The sequence below is a fragment of the Primulina huaijiensis genome, chromosome 5 (genome assembly GCF_012295235.1).
Source record: "Primulina huaijiensis isolate GDHJ02 chromosome 5, ASM1229523v2, whole genome shotgun sequence".
Classification (NCBI taxonomy): domain Eukaryota; kingdom Viridiplantae; phylum Streptophyta; class Magnoliopsida; order Lamiales; family Gesneriaceae; genus Primulina; species Primulina huaijiensis.
Genome location: NC_133310.1, coordinates 1,721,773 through 1,747,911, shown reverse-complemented (window position 1 = coordinate 1,747,911; position 26,139 = coordinate 1,721,773). Strand labels below are relative to the sequence as shown.

The following is a 26,139-nucleotide window of genomic DNA, read 5'->3' as shown; positions in this document are numbered from 1 at the left end:
GAACATGATATAATTTGCTAAAATAATATATTTATTATCATAGAATTTATTGTATGAATCTAATTGATATTCATTTGTTTCAAATCCTACTAATAAATTCAAAAAATTTTAATATAGTTTGTTTCAATTAAAACTTTAATTAATGAGATTAAAAATTAATGTATTTTAATTTGAAATTTAATTTAAGTAAATTACAGGGTCTATTCCAACTACTAGAGTCCTTGCCCAACTAGTGCACAAACAAAATAAACCATATGCTAATACAAAGAAATTTTATGCAATCATTCCTCTAGCAAAGGAAATATTCTAACACAAATGCTTTTCAGACGACAAATCGAAGTAGAGAGTGGATTTATCCTAAAGCCAAATGAAACTCTTTTGTGGTAAGAATCAAATGTAACTAAATACACAGAACACTGCCAACTTTGAAGAAAGCAGCAAGCCAACTAGACAAGAAAGAAAGAATGTACAGATCATGTATCCACCAGAAAAACAATAGAAATCCATTTGAATATGGAACTCATACTCAGCTCCTCAATCTCGAATGCTTCACTAGCCAATCAAGAACCTGGTCGATATTCGTCGAGTTCTTACAAGAGATCATATAGCAACATACCTCTCGCCCTGTTAAAGATTTCAAATCCCTGCACGACAATATCCTTTTTTTTATACACAACAGAGAACATGCAAGAACAAAAGTACATGAACACACACCTACACTCACATTTGATCAGTTAACTCCTGTTTAGACAGGACTTGAGGCTTGTCGATCTTGTTTCCTACTACCAGCAAAGGAATACCGCTGAGAGATTGTTTACTCAGCAGATCATGAAGTTCTCGTTTAGAGATATTAATGTTGTCTTGATCGGCAGCATCAACTACGTATCTGCACCAGAAGACGTGCAAGAATCGGATTAAGTCTAGAAACATCACTCCAGTCTTAGTGAACATAGAACTATATTTAAGTAAGTTTCATTTAAAATGAATTCCCCACAATAAACTAAAAGCACTTGTATAAGAAACTGAAGATGGCGTGAGTAGTATACACAATGGCAGAAACAGCACGACAGTATCTCTCCCACATACTGCGAAATCTTGGTTGACCTCCAAGATCCCACAGTTTCATTGTGACGTTTCCTTTAACTACCTTTCGCATGTTAAATCCCACCTGAAGAATAAAAGATTTTCTCAACAGATATCTTGAAATGCATCAATAATCCAAGATAGAATCACAGATAACTGAATTTTACAAACACGACCCACACAGAACCGAAACTAACCGTAGGGATCATGTCTTCACTGTATCCACCAGTCTAGGAAAATAGTAAAAATGCAAAGCTCGGTTTATTTTTTAAAGCTAATGAAAAACTTACGCTAAAACTAGTAAACCGGTATATGAAAAGATAATAGACATTAACTTACAGCTACAACATTAACAAGCGAAGTTTTTCCTGCGTTCTGAAGACCAATTAAAGACAGTTCCATTTCTTGCTTGAAGAAGAGGCTACAACAATAAAACAAAACGAGTACTTGTAAATTCGAAAAGAAAATCAAATTTCAACACCAAATAAGTAAAAAAAATCTTCTTTTAAATAACTATTCCAAACACAAGTAAATACTTCATCATGTTGACAATTTTGTGTTTGTGTGGGCTTCTTTCTTTTGAATTGGGGTGATTGATCTGTCCTTTAGTGCCGCGTGCCGCGTGCCGCACTTGTCCTTTTTCCAAGTGTAGCTATGATAGTAAATTTTAAGGGAGGCGAATCCATGCTCTCGTTATATAAAGCATAAAAATTTATGAATCTGAAAACGGAGGTGGCAACTGCTCCACCTACCCCCCCTTGGCCCCCGCCTCCATTCATCTCAAGCTCTAATGGTATTTAGTACAAAGTGGAAGCAATTGACAATCCATAACAGATAAGATAGCATTTTAAGTCAAAAGATGAATGGTCTATGGAGCTTCAAAGATAACACCCTACCCATTTAACCCAAAAACCACAAAATGTTATCATCCAAATTACATTTCCTTAAATCCCACAAGAATCACAAACATAACATTGTCATTGCAATAAATGAGATAAAGAAAAGGTAACAAAAACAGCACCGAAACACGACCATAACGCAAAACCTTCATCACTGCAAAACCAACAATTCAGAAAACAAATAAAGACATATCATTCTCCATTAATGATACAAACACCCGAAATAGGGGGCGACACTGAACCCAACCCAGTAAATCTTCACCCAGCTATCTAAAAAAACAATCATACTACAAACTTATGCATAGATTTCGAAAACATCTCAGATACCCAGAAATGAACCACCGCGAAAGATTCCATTTTTCATTCAAATATAAACACATCGTACGCGAGAAAAAAAAAACACGAGCAGACACCTTCTCAGCCAATTGAGAAAAGCTTCCCAGAGACCCATTGCTACGATCGATTTGCGACGAAGCGGCCACGTGGCGGATCTCTCCCCTGTCTTCTCCCAACTGTCCTCTCAAAATTTCTCGGTCATCGAGCAGCTGGTTGATTCGATTATATGTGGTACAACGATAGACACCCATTGGGAATAAATACCTGTAACAGTATCGGGCCCAGTGTTACGATGAAATTACTGCTTTGGCCCGGTATTATTCGTCGCAGCGGGATAGGATGGGGGAGAATTACGGAAAAGACGATTCACATGCCGAGAAATTTGGGACAATCATTAAAAATTATTATTTTTTGTAAAGTTAAAATATTGAAAATTTAATAAATGTAATAATTCAATCATATTTAGAAATATAATGTTTTAGAATATGTTTCTTGTAATACCGTCTAACGAATCTTTATCTGTGATACGAGTCAACCATATCGATATTCACAATAAAAAGTAATACTCTTAGGCTCCGTTTGGTTGAGTATATTAAATAAAGATAGATTAATAGCCAAATATTTATCGTTAAAATTTTAAGATGTTTTAATAATCATTTTGACCCGGTTTAATATCCAATTTTATGGATAACTATTTGATCAATAGTATTGGATCTTAAACCGGGTCAAAATGATTATTAAAACATCTTAAAATTTTAACGATAAATATTTGACTATTAATCTATTCTTATTTAATCCACTCAACCAAACACACCCTAAGCATAAAAATAATATTTTTTTCATAGATGACCCAAATAAAATATCTGTCTCACAAAATATGATATTTGAGATCGTCTCACACAAGTTTTTGTCAATGTTTTATTTATAGGAATTCAAGGTTTTTTTTTTATGTAGGGGCATGTCCCCTCATATTGTAAGCTTATAATTTAATATTGAAAATAATTTTTTTAATTAAATTTGTCTTTGAATTGTACATAGATGGTTGTACCATCTCTTTTGATTTTTATTATAACTTAAAGATCATACACAGAGAATCTTAATCTTAATTATAAAATATATGATATAGTGTTCTCCAATTTAAAGTCAATGCATCCACATGATAACACGAAAATAATGAGTAAGATTTTATTTTTTAAGAAAATAAATCGTTTGTTGAAATAATCAATGCAACAACATTAATAAAAGTATTATTTCGTTTATAGATATTGTTATTGTTTTTTTTAATTTTTTTTAAAAAAAATTGTTTGTTTTTCTATATTTCAGAATATTAACTATTTTTTTAGATGGTAAATTTGAATATTTAATCGAGGTTTAATAATTTTGAATTTAATATATAAACCAATAGGTAAAAGGCACTGTCTATTTACAATACAAAAACTTATTAACAACCATACTTTTATTTATTGTTATACTTAAAATGAAGGTATAAATCAATATCAATTTGAAAATTTTATTTAAAATTTTTATAATATATTGGGATTTATGAATGAAAAGTGAGAGAATATATCTCTGTAGAGAAAAATAATAATACTTTGGTAATTCATTTATAAATACTAATGAAATAATCATTAATATTTATTATTTTTTCGATAATTGTTTATATATGTGGTGCCTCATAACAAATATAAGAATAAGCATTCTCTATATTGTTAGTTGTCCCACGTCGGTTTGATGAAATATCTGGGAGTTGTATATATGGGCTTGGACAATCCTTTCCTCTTGAGCTAGCTTTTGGGGGGTTGAGTTAGGTCCAAGTTCCAATTTAACATGGTATCAGAGCTCAGGTTCCACCGTTATGTGTTGGATTGTCCATAACTGGGCCACCCATTCTGTCCATATTTGAGTCATTTGTAAATTTCACGTTCCAGATGTTCATTCCTGGGCGTGAGAAGGATGTGTTAATTGTGCCACATCGCTTGGATGAAATACCTGAGAGTTGTATATATGGGCTTGGACAATCCTCTCCTCTTGAGTTAGCTTTTGGGGTTGAATTAAGTTCAAGTTCCAATTTAACATATATGAACATAACCCGTTGAGTCAGCTCAAATATTATTTTTGTATTTAAATTTTCGAAGTTGAATCAAATTCAGATATAGTTTTTAAAAAATTAAATAATATTTCTTGGTGGATAAATATAATTTTATTATTTTAAAATTTTTAATTAAACAAATTAATATATAAATCATATGATCATTTAAAAAAATTATAGTAGGATCCGTACTTAAATATGATTTATATGAAAAAGATTTTTATTTCAAGAAATCATGTTGAAGATAGTTTTGGTTTCTTTAAAATGTCATAGATAAAATATTTAAATTTTTTAGCATTCTAGTTTTTTCCTAATTTATTTTCAAGCAATAGATTATATTTTTTTAAAAAAAATCATTGTAATAAATCAAGCTTTTTTTAATAAATTGTTTAGCATATTTATAAGGCATAGTATTATTAATATTATTTGTGAGTAGATATTAGAAGAAAAATAGGAGACATAATTGTTGGCAAAAAGAAAATAGAGTAGAATAAATAGACTTGAAATTTATTTTCATGTGTTGCAATTTGAATAAAGTGTCATTTGGTTGGTATTCTTATACGATTAAATTAAATAAATTGAATTCATCATTTTTCTGATAGAGTTTTGCAGTATCGCTGATTATATATATTTGAATTTATGTTCAACAGAAAATAAATTATTAATCAAAGGTTATAAATAACGATGAAAATAAATTATTAATCAAAGGTTATGAATAACGATGAAAATAAATTATTAATCAAAGGTTATGAATAACGATAATAATGTAATTCACATAATTTTAATTAAAATTTAATATATTCTGCAAAACTTAGCGACGGAATTCTAACTTGGATGTTACAATGCTTCGAAACTTCCCACAAAAGTTGACACAAAAGCCATGGTTACAAGCTATACTTACCTTAACAAGCAAGTGAAAGAATCCAGTTTCCTTATACTTTTTTCATCTTATATTTGTCTTCCATCCATTTCTCCCAACTCCTCGACTAAAATCCCAGAAAACAAGTTGAAGCAGCTATGGTTAAATCCAGTCAAAAGACCACTGCCATTACTTTTGTGTTTCTCGTGGTCTCCATATTTCTGTTATCTGAAATTTCATTTGTGTTTGGCTCCCCTGTATCAGAACAGATCGCCAGAAGGCCTGATCCATTGCGAAAATTCAAAAACTATGGTGGAGATTATGATATCAAGAACAAACATTACTGGGCTGTGAGTTGATATGCAAATTTTGAAAAGTACGTTATGTTATCATGTTGGTGACATATTTTTCTTGAAATTCCAGTCAGCCGCATTTGCAGGTATTCATGGATATGCAGTGGCAGGACTCTGGTTACTCAGTGGAATAGGATTCGGGATTTTTATACTCGTAAAGAATTCATGCACCGCAACATCTCACATAGTCTATCAACATCAAACTTCACATCTGATGATATTCTTGCTTCTTGTTCTGTTCACCATTTTTGCCATGTAAAATTTTTTATGCAATTCAATTTTTGTTTACTTAATATATATACCTTAGTTTGCATGTTATGTAGTCATTATTTGGCCCGTGTTTGATAAATACTGTAGAATTGGTAGCGGTGTGGTCATTTCAGCAAACCAGAAATCAATGGAGAGGGCTAAAAAGCTTGAGAAAACCATATTTGATGCTGGAAATGATGCTCATCAAGCTATAGGAGAAGTTAGGAATACATTGATGGACATACAGACTGATCTACGTCCATACGACTCGAAAACTTGCAAACTGTTGGATTTTATAACACATCGTCTGAGAAAAGGATCATTAAGTATTCAAAATTTTATCGTCCAAACGAGGCAATCTTGTCAACAAGCCATACAAACACTGTAAAGGGTCATTATGCTTATATTAAGTGTAAATTCTGACGTTTCATTCCTTGTAACTAATTTCTGTTTTATTTCCAGATACTTGATAAATCTTGTGGTTGTATCAGCCCACTTGGCGTCTTTATTTGCTGGATTAGGTGAGTTTTCGACAACTAATACTTCATGGATCATTGGAATTCAGACATATTATATGGTATAATATGATCATATTGTAACTTGTTCTGACAAATATGTATGTGACAAAAACCAACTTGAATTGGTTAGACTAATGGATTGCTGCTTTGGCTCAGTTCTACTCGCTTTGCAATATCGTCCCGGTCTTGTAGTGTAAGTGACACAAAGTTTGTACATCGGTCAGACCACAAATGTGTTCAATATCTGACTAGTGCTCTTTTTCTACGTTAAGATTAATCTTTTCTTGTTGGATTCTAACGACGATGAGCTGGATTATAACTGGTATCGATTTCGTCTTCTATATGTACGCAATTGTGAAGTTCATCGTACGTGATTGCATTACTGTTTCATTTTCCTGCATAGATGCTAATGGATTGAATTCTTGGACAGTTTCATTGGCGATACCTGTTCAAGTTTGAAGAATTTTGAGCAAATCCCACAAAACAACAGCCTAGCAGACATGCTTCCATGCCCAAAATCCTCATTATCCGACGGAACCTTAATACAGATTGGCTACACAGTTCACAATTTCATAACTCAGGTGCGTAGAAAATTTTGAAGTAAAAGTCAAGTTTCATTCTGGACATCACCTGCATATTCGTGTTTTTCTCATTTTTTTCCCTTGTCGTGAAACAAAGATAAACTTAAAGATTTCGGAGCTGCGCATGCGTGAAGTGTTCGTAAAGAACGAGAGTAACGAAAATCGAGAAATCCAGGGAGTTTGTGACCCTTTCTCCCGTGCACCTAACTACACCTATTCACCTGAAAATTGTGGAAATAATTGTATTCCAGTTGGAGATATACCTACTGTAAGTATTTTATTCATGCATATTTTTAAAAAAATTTCTTCAAAAGGCTCAAGCTAACTAGGCAGACCATGCATAAGACTGCCCAAGTCCAACAGAAAATGGGGTGTTTCATACTATTAGCTTCTCAAAATGCATCATTTCAAGAAACATTCCAAGTCACAACTAAATACACGAATCCTCACATGTTTCGTGCAGATTCTGTCAAGATTCGTCTGTTTCGAGGCCAATTCATCAGGAAATTGCGAAGCAGATGGAAGATTAATCCTCCCAAAAGGAATATATTCCATGACTCTGGCTTATTGCCGATCAATACAGGACCTAATGAACATATACCCGGATTTTTCGAAACTGATGAACTGTTCATATGTACAAGAAGCATTCTCGGACATTGCTTTGCACCAATGTGGTCCAATGAAACTGCAAACAAAAGTACTATGGTCAGCAATGCTAAGCCTCTCCATTTTAATGGTGATTTTGGTGTTGATTTGGTGTGAAAAAGCCATTCAAGATAGTGGAAGATGCTACAATAGGTGGTCTTTTTTCCTCAGACCAGTGTAAATATTAAGCACATTATAAGTTGGCCAAAGTAAATTGCATGAAATTCATTGATTTATTCGACAAAAAAAGATTATGTAATGAGGTTAGAACTTGAACATTGTAGGATTTGGAAATTAAACGTTTCACGTTCTAATGTATATTTACACGGATCAATAAATATGGATTTGCACAGAGTGCTTTTTCATTTGAAATGTGTTGAAATTATTATGAAACTTACCCGAGACAAAATGTATCCAATATTCAAATTCAAATCATTGCATCATTTTATTCAAATGTAATCACAAGATTTGTTTAATCTTATTCCTAATTTAACTGACCCTATCATTCCTTATAAAAAATTAATTATAAAAACAAATATTGTAAATTTTAAAATAGCTAAAATATTGTCAAATGTAAATAACCACTCTAATTAACTATTAGAAAATCTAATAAGCATCTTAATTTATATTTTTAAATTTTAATATTATAACCTTTAGATTTCTTAAAAAGTGTAATATTATATATACACACACACACACACACACGTATCTTGTACCAATAAATAACTCTGGTTTGCAATTAATTGAAAGAATGAAATCATTTTGGTACATGAACTATGATAAATTGACATGTGAACGATGGTAAATGATCTAATTAGTACATGATATAAATAACAAGTAAGTTTTACCCTTAAATAAAATTACTCATAAATCTAATTATTTTTATTAAATTCAATTGAACACACGTTTTATTTTTAAAAGACATTTTATTTTTAAAAATTGTAAAAATAATTTTATATTTATCTGAAAATTATATTATAATAAATAAGTATTATACTCTTTGTATAAAAATGATAAAAATGATGAAACAACACAAACATATATCAATTGATAAATTATATACTAAATATAATATATTTTCAAAACTTTTTTAAATATATAATATATATTTTCTCTATAAATATTATAATATTACAATTATATATTACAAAAATTAAAACTCGATAAATAAATTATATACATAGCTAAAATATATTTTAAAAACAGAAAATTTTGGTGACGGAGTCACATAAATAATGACAATGACTGAAAATTTTCATGTGAAGTTGTATCGGTACTTTAGCTGTCACGAGTCGCTGATTTTTTTTGAGGAAGTTTGTCATTTCACGACCTATAACTTTTATTATCATGTTTGTTTCGGTCATTCGAAAATAGTATTTATGGACTCCGGTGAAAAATATTTATTTTGCCATATTTTTATCAATATGATACAACATCATTTAGTTGCATATTTGAGTTAGATAATGATTTATTGTAATATAATTTAGAAATAAATATAACTTTTTTGAAAAAAATTAATAAATAAATATTATTTAAAATAAAAATGTGTATCTAATTGAATTTATTAATGATAATTAAACTTGAAAACAATATATGTTGTAAAATTGATTTTTAGCTTGATCGTGTATTAATTAAATAATTCACAATAATTCATATACTAATTTTATAATTTATCAATTGTATCTGTACCTAAATGAATTTCACCAACTCGTGAATGTAATTCGTTAATGAAGTAAAAAACAGAAAACAAAAATATTTTATTACAATTGGGCTTGCTCTCGACGGTTGGTATGACTATTTGACTGATTTCCCAAAGCAGTGAATCTCGAAACAGAAGCATCCACCATTCATTGAAACTCCCAAAATTCACACATAAGATTTGAGTAATTATTACGCTCATTGTTTCATTGACAGCAATAAAAGTTTCTAAATCTAGTTTTCCTGTTGCAATAAATCGTGATCTTATCTATAATCCAATCACCATATTTTCCAATAAAATCCAAATTTACATTACAAAATGGAAGGAAAATACTACATTGATCTATGTATTGTCTGTACTCTACCGAAACATTACTTTATAACTATCGCTGTGAAAACGGCAAGCATGAGTGTTCCATTATAGGTTTCGAGTCAACGTCACCATCATCAACTCAAGATCCAACTAATAATCGGAACCCAGTTCAAAGTTTCTGCCTTTTTCTCTTTTACTCATCAAATTCCCTTCAAAATTCTCTTCTTGTTCACGCTTTTCATCTGGTTAATGAACTAAGAATAAAATAAACGGGGTTCTCCTCGAGAATTCCGTGACACTTTGTTTGAGAATTTCAGTGAAAGTATGCTTGTGATATTGAGTGTTATCCATGGTGACAAGATTTAAGAGAGCTATCGCCGCCAGGCCCATGTCGAGAAAATTCTTTCAATTTCTGACTGCGGGTGAGCTTCTTTGACTTCAGTCATACTTCATTATTTTCTAGTTCTTGGGTTTCTTGATATTTCTATGTATTTGTTGTTATTTGGACTTTTGTTGTTGTATTGTGTTGGGGCTTTTCTCGTAGATTGATCAAGCTTTTCATGGATCTGTTTACGGGTTTCAGTTCTGTAAAACTCGTGCTCTGATTGAGTTCAATCTTGCTTGCGAATGTGATTCTTGGGTTTTCTTTTGTCCTTACTGAAATCTTACTTTGTTGGTAATTTCCAGAAACCTTTTGTGGCCTAATTTTGACGAAACCTACAGTTGGTCTGTAGTCTGAGTATTCTTCAGGATTGGTGATTTGAAACACAGAACAACTTGTAACCTACTCTTTATTTCAATTTTTTTTAATATAATAATAGGGATGCGAGACATGCATTTTCCCATATTCGTTGAGGTCGCTGTTTCATTGTAAAATTATCATAATTTAGATAGACAATTTAGCTACTACCAAACAATTATTTGACAAGATTGACGTCTTCAGAATTACCATTGTTGCATTTCAGTTTTATTAGGCGACTCTCATGAAAAGGTATTCGGTTTCCTATGGTTTCATTGACCTTTTGGTGTGCTCACAAGATTTGGCATTGCATAGAAAACCTTTCGATTATTTTCTGAACAAAATGAGTTTTGTGACTTTAGTTTTGGACCTCCATGGGGTTTAATGTTTCCAAATGCAGCATTATCCTGGAGGTAGAAAAAGGGAACAAAATGAGGATGAGTAACAAATATCGGAAACTAACTATTTTACATTGCAATGCAGGGAACAGATGGCCAATTTTAGTGTGGAGCCTTGTTGGCTTTCTTGTCATTCTTCATTTATACACTTTAACTAGCGACTCAGATGCACATAAACAACATATACATACAAGGTTGAGCCACTATCAACTATTTCGTGAACTAGAAGAAGTTGAGGAGGAAAATATACAGATGCCTCCACCAAGGAGGCGATCCCCACGAGCCGCTAAAAGAAAACCTAGGCGCCCTACTACTTTTATTGATGAATTTCTTGATGATTCTTCTCAAATAAGGCACATATTTTTTCCAAATATCATTACGGCTGTGGATCCCATGAAGGATGTTGGCAACGAGAGTTTATACTATTATCCAGGCAGAATATGGCTCGACACTGAACGAAATCCTATACAAGCCCATGGAGGTGGTATTTTGTATGATGAGAAATCCCTGAATTACTATTGGTATGGCGAGTATAAAGATGGTCCTACTTACCATGCCCACAAAAAAGGAGCAGCACGGGTAAGTTATGGATTTTTGTCAACATGGAAATTTTATTTACAACGCGCTTGTTAGTTTCTTAGAATTGGTGTGTGATCAAATGAAGATAAAAACATGGCCCTAAATTTTAGTCTTGCGAATGGGGTCCAACTTTGGAAGTGTATCAAGATTCAATCTTTACTTTGCTCATAAATGTTCTCTCCCTTACAGGTGGATGTTATTGGTGTGGGATGTTACTCATCGAGGGATTTATGGACATGGAAAAATGAGGGCATCGTTCTTGCAGCGGATGAAAAAAACGAGACTCGTGACCTACACATGTCAAACGTGCTCGAGAGGCCAAAAGTAATTTACAACGATAAGACCGGAAAGTATGTAATGTGGATGCACGTAGACGATGCTAACTACACTAAAGCCTCTGTTGGAATTGCAATCAGTGACCATCCAACAGGTCCCTTCAGTTACCTCTATAGTATACGTCCCCATGGATTTGACAGCAGAGACATGACCATCTTCAAAGATGATGATGGTGTCGCTTATCTCATCTATTCATCTGGAGACAATAGCGAGCTTCATATTGGTCCCCTCAACAAAGAGTACCTTGATGTCACACGAGTTATGAAACGAATTCTTGTGGGACAGCATCGAGAAGCACCAGCTCTATTTAAGCACGACAGAACGTACTACATGATCACCTCAGGATGTACTGGTTGGGCCCCAAACGAGGCTCTCGCACACACTTCTGAATCAATAATGGGGCCGTGGGAGACAATGGGGAACCCATGCCTCGGTGGGAACAAAATCTTTCGACTCACAACATTCTTTGCTCAGAGTACATTTGTTCTTCCTTTACCAGAAATTCCTGGTTTTTTTTTATTCATCGCTGATCGTTGGAATCCAGCTGACTTGAGGGATTCGAGATACATATGGTTACCTTTAACCGTAGGAGGACCTGCAGATCGTCCTCTTGATTACAGTTTCAGGTTCCCTTTATGGTCTAGAGTGTCGATTTTTTGGCACAAGAGATGGAGGCTCCCTGCTGCATGGAGAGGGACCAAACTCTGAAGATCTGGAGAGGTCATTCTTGCAGCACAATGCTTCCCACTCCGTTTTTATGCTGTGTTATTGTCTCCCATTTTCTTGATCTCATTGTGACATACAGAGGAATCTTCAGGCTTAAGGTTATGGAAATTGATGTAATATTGTTCGTTCCAGTTATATGTATAGAGAGTAAAGAATGGATTTATTTGGATTGCAGTTGTTGGTACTGAGTTGGGCTGTATCATCGGCCCACGGTTGGGTAAATTCAACCATGTGACATCGTTGGGCTTTAATAAATTTAATGGCCCAAATCCTCCACCTAAGGAATTTAAGAAAGTGCTATTGGTTGTCTCACGGGATTTAGTCAAAGAAAGTCATTTTTTAAAATAAATTTGAATGAAAGTTTATAAAACTTAAATGATACAGTATTTCAAGGTAATGGAAAACATTTTTTTTTAAATAATAAATAAGATAGATGCATTGCACTAAAGTTGTATGTCATATTCTATTTTCTTGTGAATAATAAGCAATATTTATTAAGTAAATTGATGGACGATTATTACGATAAATAATTGTCAAGTGTGCTCGTATCAAACAAAATCAAAGCTTTTGAATAAATTAAAGAAAAGAGGGTAAATGGATCATTTTTATGTGTATAAAAAAAAAATTACAGAACATATTAAAATCTCGAAATAAAGAGCACTATATATATTTTTATTTATTAACATTATTTTCGTATTATATTTTAAAAAATGAAAAGAGATGGGAAAAGGTGGAAAAAGATGGTGGGGGAATATATAATATAAAGATGGAGGGGAGCGTGGCAAGTCTCATCAAAAGATAAAGATGTTGTTAACCATTAAAAGAAGTTCCCATTCAAATATTTATTCCTTTTTGGTGGGTCTATTTGCCCTTCATAGTTATATTTTTTCCGAAAAAAAAAAGAAAGAAAAAAAGAAAGAAATTATAATACAACACGTCCACTCTAGCTACTTCTTGTTTTGTTATAATTTAAAATTTTTTCTAAACTTTAATTTAGTTTTATATATTCATTATATGATATGATGTGCTTAATGGAAAATGAAATTTTTAGCCCTTTTTTATCTCCAGTATATTTTCAAAATTTTAATTAGACATGTATCCGAGTTGGAAATTTAAAATGACAATATTATAAAGTAAGATCGGCCAAGAACGATGAATCTCTTTTTGTGAAAAGATTGTTTTTTCAAGTACTGACTAAAGGTGGATGCTATATTTGAATCGTTGATATAAATATTATTTAATTATAAAAATATATATCAACAAAAAAAAAACTCATTTCAACTCTCTTAGGTTATGTTTGTACTAAACGTGTACTGTTAAATTGCGTGAATTTAAATTTCCTCAATTCAAATTTTATTTTGTTAATTAATAATTAATTATATAGGTGATGTAAATTATTTCAAATATTTTCAAATGGAACCATTTGAGAAATTTTGATTAAGGAGTGGTTGAGAGAGCTCCTATAAAACCTATCACTAAAATCCTCAAAAAGTGGATCCCGTTCCAATAGCTCCGAATAAATTAAATATTTGCATTAAGATACGAAGGTTTCTTATTTCACAACAACGAAACTTACTCACCTATTCAGCCCAAGCCTGGCTGAAGGGGACTTACACTCTGAAGCGTTGGGTCGTCAGTAGAAGACTCTAACTCAGGCCTTTGCCCTACCCGAAGGGACGGTGGTTCTTTGTCTCCGTTATCCCTATCTCTCACTTCGTATATTTCAAAATGATTCTTCTAGAGATTTTTTGAAATTTGGTGAGAAACAAAAATATAGAGTGTTTGGAAATAAAATCCTAGTACGCTAATACAAGTTAAAATTTGAATTTTGGAGAAAAATTGCCTCCAAACTTTTTTTAAAAAAATTACAACAATAACTTTAATTTATATAACATTTGTCTTTTTTAATTATCTAAATTTATGTATTCACACCATCAACACTATATTTATATAATTAATATTAAATTTTGAATATTTTTTATCAAAATTAATTTATCTTTTTATAATATAAATACTTGAAAATTTATATAAGATTTAATAAAAAAATGTAAAACAAATGAAAAATTTGTATAAATGAATAAAATATGTAAAAATAAATAAATATGGAAATGAAAATTATAAAAAATTATTTTTAATATATAAAATTCTTGAAATAAAATATGAGTTTGAATTTTATGAATTTCATTCGAAACTCTTAAAAACTCATAAAAATAAAATTTAATATTTTAGAAAATCTCCAAAAATATTTATATAAATCGAGAGTAATTGATGATTTTTTTAAAGATTCAAATGCAAAATTGTAACTTTAAATCAGTAACAAAAAAAAACAAAACAAAACAAAAGCAGAAAAAACTTCTCAATCTTACTTCTAGCTTTTGGTTAAAAGTAATAGAAGTTGAAGTTCGTTTTCACAAACACCTCAAATCACTTCCACCAGACTAAAATTCAAGAAGTGATTCCTATAAGCTCTCTCAAACACTCTCTTAATGTCTTTCCTCACATCCAAATTACTACATCGAGACCATCTTGTGATGCATTTGGATTGAAATTTACTAATTTATTATTCATGTACATCCATTTTAAAGTCATATATGAAGTATTAGATTTGATTTCAGATTCACACAAAACGAAATTATAAGAAATCCAACTATCAAATCTGAATTATTCCATCCAAATGCAACCTTCGAGTAAATTAAAATTAATATACAAAATGAAAGATCCAATAGCCAAGAAAAAGAATACAACAATATTTATAGAAAAGGATAACCATGAGGACACCATATTGCCACTAAAGACTAAACACTTTTACATATATAAGAATTAGATTTCCAAACAAAGCCCAACTCCATTATATATATTGCCGTCCTAAATATTATACTATAAACTCAAGAAAACGATCGACTTCTTTTTGGAGTTCGAGTGAATTTGGTAATTAACTACACATTTTTTTAGCTCTCAATATTCTTATTGAAATCATCTTGAACCTGATACCAACTCCATTATTGATTAAACAACGTCAAATCAATTTACAAATAAAAGGATATATGTGTCATTAATCATCATTATAATTACTATATTCAAATATTTTTTCTTAGAAAATGGTGTTTAATTTGATTTAGTCTAGGTTGAGCTATTTACTAATTATAATTGGAAATAATTCATAACTTATATTGCATTCTTCAAATTGACATGGTAACATGTGAAAAAAAATATTGCAAATTGATCACAAATTGGGAACAAGATTACTAAAAATTAGATCAATTCTATCCAATCCAAATGGGAAAATGATAATTAAAATCCCTCAAAGAAAAAATAATAATAAAGACCAATAATACCTTTTTTCATATTTTTCTCCAAGAAAGAAAATCACTTCACCGATATTTTCACTTATTCCTTCCAAGCACGTGCCAACTAAAACTCAAGACACACGTGTGGCTTCATCACCATTTCTTGTGGGAGTCTCCCGATGTTCAGGGCTTCCATGCACTAGCCCACACCACCGGCTGATCCTTCCAGGAAAGGAATATTCCGGTGGAATCTGAGCCCTGTACCATTGACCATCCGTCCTTGTACCTCCTCAACAAGGCGCGCACGTCATCGGAGACCTCTTCGCTAAAAGAAACCGGTCTAAATCCGCCACCTTGCAGGCGGTGAGACCACCTCACCGCCGTCTCCCTCCTCTCCACAGATTCCACCTGCGGGCACGCCACCAGGTCCACGATGGCGCATCCGGCTGTCCTTTCAAGCATCAAACGCTCGTTGCTTGTTTTCGGGAAGCTCTCATCCAATGCCTCGAAGTAAACCCTAAACCATCTTAGACTTTCTTGAAAACCCCTGACGAATTCAAGCCCGTCAACGCCGATATCAAGATCAGCTTCTTCTTCAACAACCGTCACGAGTCTAGGCTGTAGCTTCCTAAAAATGGATATCAACAAATCCCTACGATTACCAACTGTTGTTACGGAATGCAATGCCCCCACACAATTTATGGCGAGTGCTTCATCTTCTTTGATATCTAATTCAGCTAAATTCAGTTCAGACAAATCACCTAAATGGTGTATGACATTGAACTTAAAGGGCACGCCCATTAGTCTTGCAAATTTTTCCATCCTGCTGCCGATCTCTTTCATAACCTTTTGCACTCCGGCCGAGCCACCGTTTGCGCCTCCAGCTTTGCGGACCAAGACGGTGGTGATCCTCAGATGTGGGGTTTCGTCGCTACGAGTAGCCATGGCTTCAAGAAGAGTAGGCCACTGTGTGCAAAAGGTGTTGCTAATGTCAATTATGTGTAATTTGCTCTCACCTTCAAATGCTTCGATTATCGCACCATTGCAAGCGACATGACCGAACATGGTCCAAGGGCTAACTTCTTGAAATTTCAGCACCATTTTTCTAGTAGAGTCGAAAGAACAGTTCTTCTCGGACGCGGAGATCAGAGTCCGGTACGTGCTCTCACCTGAATCCATCATGCGGCTGAACAAAGCTTGGAGAAAGTAAGAAGCAAGCTTCTGATCGATATCTCCATAGAGCGAGCCGAGCTCGTTGAGCATCCACATGAGTTGCTGCACCCTGGCACTGTTTCTGTCAGCTATCGCTTTCGCTGTTTCCAAGAGAATATCAGAAGCCCACTTGCTATCATGCCCTGAAAATGAGGCAGCGAATTCGAGGGTCACGTCACGTGCTGGAGAATAAGAGAATTGATTGGCGGATTGATCGTAGACATGGTGGTGAGTCGGGGTGGCGCTGCCCGTCGTGGTGGTGGTGGTGGGAGTGGGAGTATTTGAAGCAGTATGGTGGTGGAGTTGGTGGTGGGGATAGGGATTGTAGTGTTTGGAAGAAGAAGAAGAGAAATCTTCATCATCCATGAAAATGTTGAAGCATTCTTCGTCTTCTTGCTGATAAGGGTTTTGCCTGGAGGATCTCGAGCTGCTGGAGGTTCGGCTGGAATTGAGAGATTGATCAGATTGGAGGCTTACAAGTCTAAACAATGTATCCATCTAATCAAGAGGAGACCCACACGCCAAATAAAAATTCAAACTTTGGCTTTGGTTTCGTGATCTGTTGGAATATATATTAATATTGTTGGAGTGGAAATTAAAGGTGAGCTAGGAAGATGGAGTTGTTTGTATCGATCTGTTCTTTTTACGTAAATTTGTTGAGAAATTGGATAGTGGAGAATTGAATTAAGTAGAGGGGAGAATCTTGAAATTGGAATTTTGCTACGTATAAAGCTTTTGTTGGATTTTTTTTCCACTTCTTTATGGTGAATCCATAGGAAGAGATGGAGTGGAGTGGAATAATGAGTTGGACATAATATAGCTTCAAATATTACACAATTAACTTTTCCGTACTCTAAAATATTACAACTCAAATTCAACTTATAGTTATACAAGTCACTTTTTTTAAAATAAAAAAAAAAGTGACAAATCATTTTCATCAAGTGGCTCTCAATGGCTGAGCTTTTCATAGACCCCTCGTAGTGTGTGTGTTTTGTGGGTGAGGGAAAGACAAAAGACACCCAAAACTATGTGTATTTTTTAAGATTTATATAATATAATACTGTGGAATGAGTGAGTGGGAGTCGGCGTGACGAATGGGTTGTGAAAGAGCCACAAGAAAAAGCTGCCGGCGTGCATCGTCATCACTACCAACAAAACAATTCACCCGCATTCCCTGCCCCCCAATCCCTCTCCAAACTCTGCCAATAAATCTCCCACTTTATTTTTTTTTACCTTTTTTATATAATTATTACTACCAAAAAAAGAACCATCATTCTATTTCTTATGTGTTTGTTATCTCAATATCATATTATATTGGGACAAAAACTTGTGTGAGACGGTCTCACGAGTCATAATTTGTGATATGAGTCTCTTATTTGGGTCATCCATAAAAAGTATTACTTTTTATGCTAAGAGTATTACTTTTTATTGAAATATCGGTAGGATTGACACGTCTCACAATAGAACTACTATTATATTGGTTATCACCAAATATCCCCAAAATATGGGCATGCTCTTTACTTTTCCACTCCACCCCATGTTATACGATGCCTTATTTCCTCGGGCAAAGTTGCAAATATTATTTAGTACTTATTCAAGTAATTCATTGATGTGGTATACTTTGTACAACTACGTTGATGTGTCAAGTTTATGTTCAAATTAAAAAATCGATATATTTTATAAATAAATATTGGCGATGAATGTGAATATTATTCTTACACTACAAGTTCAATTAAATTTATTCCCTTCATTTTTATTTGCACCAAATTCCTTCTTTGGACTATTGTTGTCTTCTTCGAGAAATGAGTAAATATTAAGTAGTTTTTAGTTTCAAATGGAGACAAAATGTGAAGTGAAAGCTTCCAAAATCCAAGAAGAATTCATCCATCATCCATTTAGACCAGCAAGGGGTTCTTTACTCATTGTATTAAATTGGGTCCAAATATTTTTCTGAATAATTTTTTGTTGGAGAGTTTTCAACTTTGAGGTACCACATGACTCTTTTGGCCACAAATAAATGCCAGAAAAAAAATTGGTGAATCTATGCGTCACGCATGGGTGGATTTTTAAATTTGAAAGTTCACAACAAACCCCTTATGATTTTACATAATTATTATATTCCACAATCCCGATATATATTTAATGCGACGAATTCGTTCTTTTAACAAAGAAGATTGATATATGTATATTATTTGTATCATCCATTAATTTATTTTACATTTTTGCAAATGTGACGAATTTATCCTTAAGTAAAAGACAAAAAAAAAAAAATCAAGGTCGAAATGTCAATAGTGAAGCCTATGGGATGTAAATGCTAAATCACCAAACATTTAAGGAAGCTGAACTCAACAATATTCCACCGATCTCAACTATATTATACAATAGAACCATTTAAGTATAAATTAATATTTATTATATAAAATTATAAGTTGATGTCGAGTCATTATATAATATAAAATTTTGGAAAAACAGAGAAGACGGCATTGAGAGACTTGCACTGAAATATCTTTTGTTTGGAGAGTACCAACAAAACCTCGTTAGTAAGTGCGTCAAAATGACAATGAAAGCAAAAGTCTTGATCAGTCTAAATTTATATACACAAGATGCAAATAATTTAAGATTGAAAGGGATAAAAAATTTTAATTTATTTTTTAAGTAAATTTTATATTTATGAAAAATTAATTATTGTCTGGAAAAGTGGTTATATTTAGCTTTATTAGTGAAACATTTTTTTAAAGAAGAAAGTGAAACATTGTTTTTGGGCACCATAGATATTCGACAGACAACTTTTCTTGGTGCAAAAAAAAAATTCATCTGACATTAAAATGGTAGTTTTCACTCATTTTTCTTACTTTTCATGTATTTGGTATTCATTTTTCTTGGTTTGTTATAATTCTTACATATATGATAAGAGAGGTAAGTGTCAAATACATCAAATATAAGGAGAGGTGAATGCAAATAATTCGACCTTTAATGTAGTTTTCAAATGTTTGGATCAATGGAATTGAGCTTTATAGTTAATTTGGAATCAATAACGCTAATTTGGCTACAAAAGTTTGAAATTAGCCTTTCTATTTATTTTTAAAAAAAATAATAAAAATTTGAAAGTATTTGAAATCCCGAACAATCCATCATCCAACAAAATCCTTCACTGTGTGTAGCCTATCTTACATGTATTTTATCCATTCCCTTTCTTCTATCTATTTCTAACCAAACAAATCCTTATAAATTTAGTACACGAGGTATCCACTTCCATAACTCAAGATACAATATTATTAATTGGTCCCATACGATGCTTGACCAAAATAGAACGATAAGAAGAACAAGAAATTAATCGACATCAAATTTTTTACCCCACTTTCGCTTAAAAACACTTCAAAAGACTCCAAAATTTACGTTCCATTTTTATGTACAAAATAAGACAGATCAAAATCTTCATATGTTAAAAAGAATAAAAACTAAATTTTATGTACAACTTTTTCAAAATGCTAATATTATACCATGCACCAGAACAAAATTAGTAATCTCGAATCTCCTTAGCTTCCCTTTTTCCAGATTGTACAAGTGTCTCCTCAATGGTTTTGCTTGGTTTGTTAGTTCGTATACCATTACAGAGAAAGCTCAACATGGTTATGATAACGTTCGCGGAGTGACGGAGAAAAACCATAATATCAAAAGCTATAGTTAGGAAATTTCCATGCATCCCATTTGCACATCGAAATGACGTCGGAAATTATTCACAACACTGAAGAGCATTACAAAAACAAATACAACAAACATGCTTTATTTTGCTTAACGAATTACAACCAATCTAAGGATTGATTCATCAAGACAGATCCTTAATTCAATCAATTACAATTCACAAGTACACGAAGAAAAAAAAAATTACAGGCAAACTAGTTATTAATCAATAACTAGTATAAATCATTCACCGGCTAAACACTGATTCAACTTTCAAAAGTTTGAAATTATTTGCTCCTCAGTTGATTGATCAATCAACTACATGCTCTTCGTTGACAACAAAAAAATTTGAATAAGATAAATCTGTTGATGGAACAAGTAACACACACAGAATATGCACAAGTAGACTGCACGTAAGGCATGAGAGGACGTTGAGGTAATCAGGCCTCCAGGTAACCTTTTGTTTCCAAGAAAGAAACAACGATTTCAGCCAAAACAGCCGGAGAATCGCACACCTCTTCGCTTTGCTGCAGCACTATCTGGAAGGAAAAGAGACCGCTTCAGAAGATCGTGTTCTATAATCTTTTTCTTGATAAGGCATTATTTTGTAAATCAAGGATCATTTTCTGGAACAAAAGGAACGTGTTGCCAAAAGCTAACTGAACAAGATTGATGAAGGTAACATTGGATCAACACAATATTAATGTTGTAACATTGTAGCTTCATAAGCACAAGATGTGTCGTGTTACATGGCTAAATGTGAACGAGATAAAGCATTAGCATGTAAACAGCATTTGTTATCGAATCTAGAAACTTACATACCTCAGCATTCAAAGGTGGCTCATATGGATCATCAACACCAGTGAAACCTGTAAAAGGGCAATGAAGCTGATTTCCCGAAAAATATAAATGCAATGGAAGGGCTTCAATAAATCACAGCAAACGGACAGTTTTGGCTTCTCCTTCTTTAACAGTATAAGAAGTTAATTTCATAGGCCCTTACAAATAACAAGATGAATTAATTTCCTGAACGGTAGTTGAAGCCAGTGCAGATAGCGCATTCTGAAGGCAAACTTGCGCGAAGAGATCAAAAAAAAAATCACATGATATTTTTTATAAACAAACCAAAAATAATAATATGAGTCAATGAACCACTGTTACGTAGAGTGACGCAGAAAGAAAAATCCAACTGACGTTATGTGCTTTAGATGCATGACATGTGCAAGTGGGTTGGGTCCAGTCTCCCAGCAGGGCCACACTTGTAGCTTGGTATTTGCTTTCTTGGACCAAAATTTGCTCAATGGATCCATATATTAAGGCATAAGAGCGAAGAAGCTAGAGAAGCAATTGGGTAGGGGATAGCTACGCGAGGACTTTAATTCTCTAGGATATAATGACAGTGTAATGAACTAAAGTAGATAACAGAAACCATAACCATGTTTTAGAATCCCAATATTCAGCCATACAACACATACCTTTGATTTTTCCAGCTCTGGCAAGTTTGTACAATCCCTTTGGATCCCTAGTCTCACACACTTGTACAGGGACATCCATATATACCTACATATCATTGTACTTAAATTCAGTAATTCTAGCTATCATTTTCACCACTTCGCTTGCCTGCATGCAGAAACCAGAGGCAAATCAAATCAGCGAAACAAATTTCCAAAGACAAAACTAGCCTCAATAAAATCTCCTTCAGGAAGTAAAGCTCGACAGGAATCCCGGTCCTGTCTGAAGGGAGATATGAGACTTGCAATGCTAATGAGTCCAGCATCTGCAAAGAGCTTTGCCACCTCTCCTGATGAAGTAAATCACTCGGTACTTTGAATCGAAAGAACAAAAAATTTGAAAAGAATAATCATAGAAACCAACCGATTCTTCTAATATTCTCAGCTCGGTCTTCAGCTTTAAAACTAAGATCACGGTTCAGACCATGCCTGCAATTATCCCCATCAAGGATATAGGAGAGCTTTCCTCTACTGTGTAAGGAACGACTTAAAGCGCATGCCAGAGTACTCTTTCCTGAAGTAAGAGATCATGAAAAATAAAATAAAATACCACCACCTACTTCCTGCTGCCAAAACCACCACCACATAAAGGCCAAGCATGGCAAAAACATGAGAGATGTTACCAGTAATGATGAACCATATTTGAATCTAAAAAATAAAAGAAAGAAAAGAAAGGAATTCTAACGCAAGAAGTAGAATTTAAACACAAAAAGTAGAAAGATCATTTGCTGCACAAAAAACAAGAAAATAACCATACTTAAGGATTGACCCAATGGCTATAAGAGAGGGTCAAGTCATTTTACCATGTGATGCAATGCACTGACCAATGTGAAAAAACACATTTGACCACTTTACAACCATTAGATCAATACTTTGGGCAGTGCCATAAAGATAGGGTCGAATATATCATGCACCATGGAGTGAATTTTTCTCGAGACTCGGGAATTCTAAAGAAATGGAATCACTGTCCTAAAATTTTCCTTTTTAGAAATTTCACCCTCTGCTGACAATTCGAGATAACAAAAAAACATGCACATCAGTCAAGAATTTCGGAAAAGTCAACATTTATCGATATTCCCCTGAATAGCTAAATCTGTTGGAGTTAACCTCGAAGAAATGCTCCAAGAAACTGTCTCTTATCATATCCTCGTGTCAACAACTTCAGAACATACTCAGGAAAAACATAGAACTATTTTAATCATTCCCATACCCAACAAGTAATGTTCTGATCAGGCAATCTGACACAACGTATAAACATAGAATTAGAAACAGTCTCTTGATCACATGAAAATAGTCAGCCCCACAAATCATGGATCGATCAAGAACATAACAAGCTTCCATCAAAACTAATGTCAGGGAATGCTACAGTGCCAAAGCTCCCGTTGCTAAACAAACCTGAACCACTTAATCCAGTGATCCAAATGACACACCCTTTCTGATTAAGCAATCCCTGCCTGTCAATCTTGCTAACAGAACAATTGTGCCACACAATATTTGATGAATTTCCAATTGTGGACATCTGAACCGTACTTTTATCTGTGCACATAATTATCAAGCAAGTTAATTAGGCAAAAAGATTCCAAAAACATCCCAAACAATAATTCTCACGATCTAAACGATCCTAAGGGGGGTGGTGGGGGAGCGAACAAAACGGCAAAAACAACGAAATACCGGTAAAACCGCTGCAGTCTTTTGTAAGAACATGGCCGGCTGAATCGCGTTCGACTCCCTTCACTTGGCCATTGGCATACGCTGTCGTCTTGGAAGCTTCCATCGCCTTAATTGGCGCCAAAAAGCTTGATCTTCCAGCTGCTCCGCAAATCCCCAATTTCTTGTGTTTGCCGTTGCATACCACCACCTTCACAGACGTCAACCTGGTGTATGATGCCTCGGAAGAGTTCAAATCCACCGTTTTACCCAATTTCAACTTTTGGCAATCAACCGCCGTCATTTTTTCCTCCTTAACATAAACAACATATATATTTCTGTCTATAGAAAGCACCGGTAATTTATATCTCACAATGCAGCGGAAACTCACACGTGAAGAACACTTTCATTAAATCGGAACAACCATTGAATCACTCAAGAAACAGTGTGGGCAAATTTCGAAACACAAAAGCATGAGAATTCAAATAATTTGGTAGAATATATCCAAGAAAATTTGATTTTTTTTTTTTAATCGAATTAAAAGACAGAAAAAATAAATATATAATAATAATATTAAAAAGAGAGAATTTATAGTGATATTGACATTGGTGGGAGACCGATAAGAATCCCACCAGTCGCCAGAGAGATCGAGAGGGAATCCACAAACGAATGATTTATATGTAACTTTAACCATACAAATTCATACCACACATTATATAATCAATTATATGAAGTTAGGTTCGTTAATTACGGAACCACAATTAACTATTATCAGTGTCATTTTTTACACGTATTATTTTTGGAGTTTTGTTTTTATTTATAAAACTCAATACTTATATTAAAAATATTTATAATTATTTTATAATAATATATGATTATTATTATTTGGATAATGGCTTATTTTTTAACAAAAATAATTATGCAACTCTATTAAATATATTATTAATTTGTTTAGATAATATACTGATTTTTAAATTTTGAAAAATAAATGGGATATTATAAGTCTGGGTAAATTATAAATTTATTAAAATAGGTTTTAAGTTTATGCTTTTTTAATGAGAGAATAGTACGTTTTTTTTAAGTTGATAGAGACATTTTAGTAAATCTCGATTGTTTCAATTAGCTCAATCGCACTTATTATAACCATTTTTCATTCAATTGCTAATCCAATATATTTATTGTATGAAAAAATTATTTAAAAAAACTAAAATTTGAAAATCTTATTATATGATACTCGCGAGTACATTACATTATGCTATTTTTAATGGTTAACAAATTTTAAGTTTTAAAACAAATGATTTATTATACAAACAATAATAATACAACATATATTAGTTTTAGTTTTTAAGACACTATATATTAATAATAAATTGAATTAACAACGTTGGTATTATGTTGAGATGTCATAATTGTCTTTGATTGATATACATTAATAATAAATTGAATTAACAACGTTGGTATTATGTTGAGATGTCATAATTGTCTTTGATTGATAAATCGATCGAAACATGATATTTGGGTTGTTATGTATGTTGCTTAAAATATTTGAATTGCACCATTATCGTCAGCTTTAATTTTTGATAAAGCAGCAAACGTTTGATCCTACAATATGTATCAGAGACAATGTCATAGGTTCGATTCTCATTGATTGAAAAAATTACAATTATTGGAAGGTTGTTGATATGCAATAATTGTCTCTGCTGCATAGAGCGATGCAACAATGACGTTTGGGCTATTATGCATGCAATTTAAAATATTTGAATTGTATCATTACCATCAGTTATAGTTTCGGTCCGACCGTTCACAAGTATTATATAACAAAGAAATATAATGCAAGCTTTAATATACTAAATAAAAATATTATTCCGTTCCATTCACTTGTTCCACCTCCACAAAAAATTGTATTATTTCTATAAAGGGAAAAAGGCTTCTCAAATCCCCACGATTATATGTATGTGCCAAGCACCCAAAATGCGCTTCTAAATCATTCATTGCGGCCTTTACAACATGCAACTTTCACTTGTAAGTATTGTTAATTACGATTCACTTTGAGCGGTAATATACATATATTTTTTATGAGATAGGAATTCGTAGTCGTTACTGTTCGATACGCAACAAGTAAAATCTCGGATTAATGTAATATCCTGCAAACTACGTTAATTAGTCAGGTAAATTATATTGGGTAAACTCCATGTGACAAGGACGTCCTAAAAGATGTTGTAAAAGAGAATCAGAGTCTTGATCATTGACTAACCGTTCACTAACTTCACCAATTGAACGCCCTATTTAATTAATATTTGAAATGGATTAATCTATTCTTTAAAATATTTTACTTCATCAAGATTAATGTTATATAATTTTCAAATCATTACTCATTTTTTTATGGGATTATTCTGTAAC

The 26,139-nt window shown here is 33.0% G+C and overlaps 5 protein-coding genes across 6 annotated transcripts; 2 read left to right on the top strand and 3 right to left on the bottom strand.

Moving 5' to 3' along the window:
• Window positions 1-332: 332 nt before the first annotated feature.
• On the bottom strand, window positions 333-2,618 carry LOC140976237 (ADP-ribosylation factor-like protein 8a). Its single transcript, XM_073440225.1, has 6 exons — window positions 2,396-2,618; window positions 1,423-1,504; window positions 1,281-1,313; window positions 1,047-1,168; window positions 725-886; window positions 333-644 (listed from the first exon to the last, which is right to left on the bottom strand). Exons 1-6 carry the CDS (start codon window positions 2,431-2,433, stop codon window positions 527-529), a joined length of 555 nt encoding a protein of 184 aa, XP_073296326.1. The 5' UTR covers window positions 2,434-2,618; the 3' UTR covers window positions 333-526.
• A 2,748-nt stretch (window positions 2,619-5,366) lies between these two features.
• On the top strand, window positions 5,367-7,956 carry LOC140977518 (uncharacterized). Its single transcript, XM_073442261.1, has 9 exons — window positions 5,367-5,616; window positions 5,690-5,874; window positions 5,977-6,252; window positions 6,331-6,389; window positions 6,543-6,579; window positions 6,659-6,730; window positions 6,817-6,967; window positions 7,065-7,235; window positions 7,431-7,956. The coding sequence occupies exons 1-9, from the start codon at window positions 5,425-5,427 to the stop codon at window positions 7,791-7,793; spliced, it is 1,506 nt and encodes a 501-aa protein (XP_073298362.1). The 5' UTR covers window positions 5,367-5,424; the 3' UTR covers window positions 7,794-7,956.
• A 1,728-nt stretch (window positions 7,957-9,684) lies between these two features.
• On the top strand, window positions 9,685-12,575 carry LOC140976234 (uncharacterized). Of its 2 annotated transcripts, none has more exons than XM_073440223.1 (3): window positions 9,685-10,045; window positions 10,763-11,339; window positions 11,529-12,575. In XM_073440223.1, exons 2-3 carry the CDS (start codon window positions 10,794-10,796, stop codon window positions 12,381-12,383), a joined length of 1,401 nt encoding a protein of 466 aa, XP_073296324.1. In that variant the 5' UTR covers window positions 9,685-10,045; window positions 10,763-10,793; the 3' UTR covers window positions 12,384-12,575. The 2 variants fall into 2 exon arrangements, with proteins under 2 accessions (XP_073296324.1, XP_073296323.1); XM_073440222.1 differs by having other exon boundaries at window positions 9,687-10,045; window positions 10,846-11,339.
• Window positions 12,576-15,611: 3,036 nt separating this feature from the next.
• LOC140976233 (protein SHORT-ROOT-like) lies at window positions 15,612-17,679 on the bottom strand. The gene has a single exon (XM_073440221.1). The coding sequence runs from the start codon at window positions 17,396-17,398 to the stop codon at window positions 15,872-15,874; it is 1,527 nt and encodes a 508-aa protein (XP_073296322.1). The 5' UTR covers window positions 17,399-17,679; the 3' UTR covers window positions 15,612-15,871.
• A 2,989-nt stretch (window positions 17,680-20,668) lies between these two features.
• LOC140976232 (adenylyl-sulfate kinase 3-like) lies at window positions 20,669-24,403 on the bottom strand. Its single transcript, XM_073440219.1, has 7 exons — window positions 23,764-24,403; window positions 23,488-23,628; window positions 22,457-22,606; window positions 22,264-22,382; window positions 22,057-22,141; window positions 21,404-21,450; window positions 20,669-21,120 (listed from the first exon to the last, which is right to left on the bottom strand). Exons 1-7 carry the CDS (start codon window positions 24,041-24,043, stop codon window positions 21,022-21,024), a joined length of 921 nt encoding a protein of 306 aa, XP_073296320.1. The 5' UTR covers window positions 24,044-24,403; the 3' UTR covers window positions 20,669-21,021.
• Between the last annotated feature and the right edge of the window lie 1,736 nt (window positions 24,404-26,139).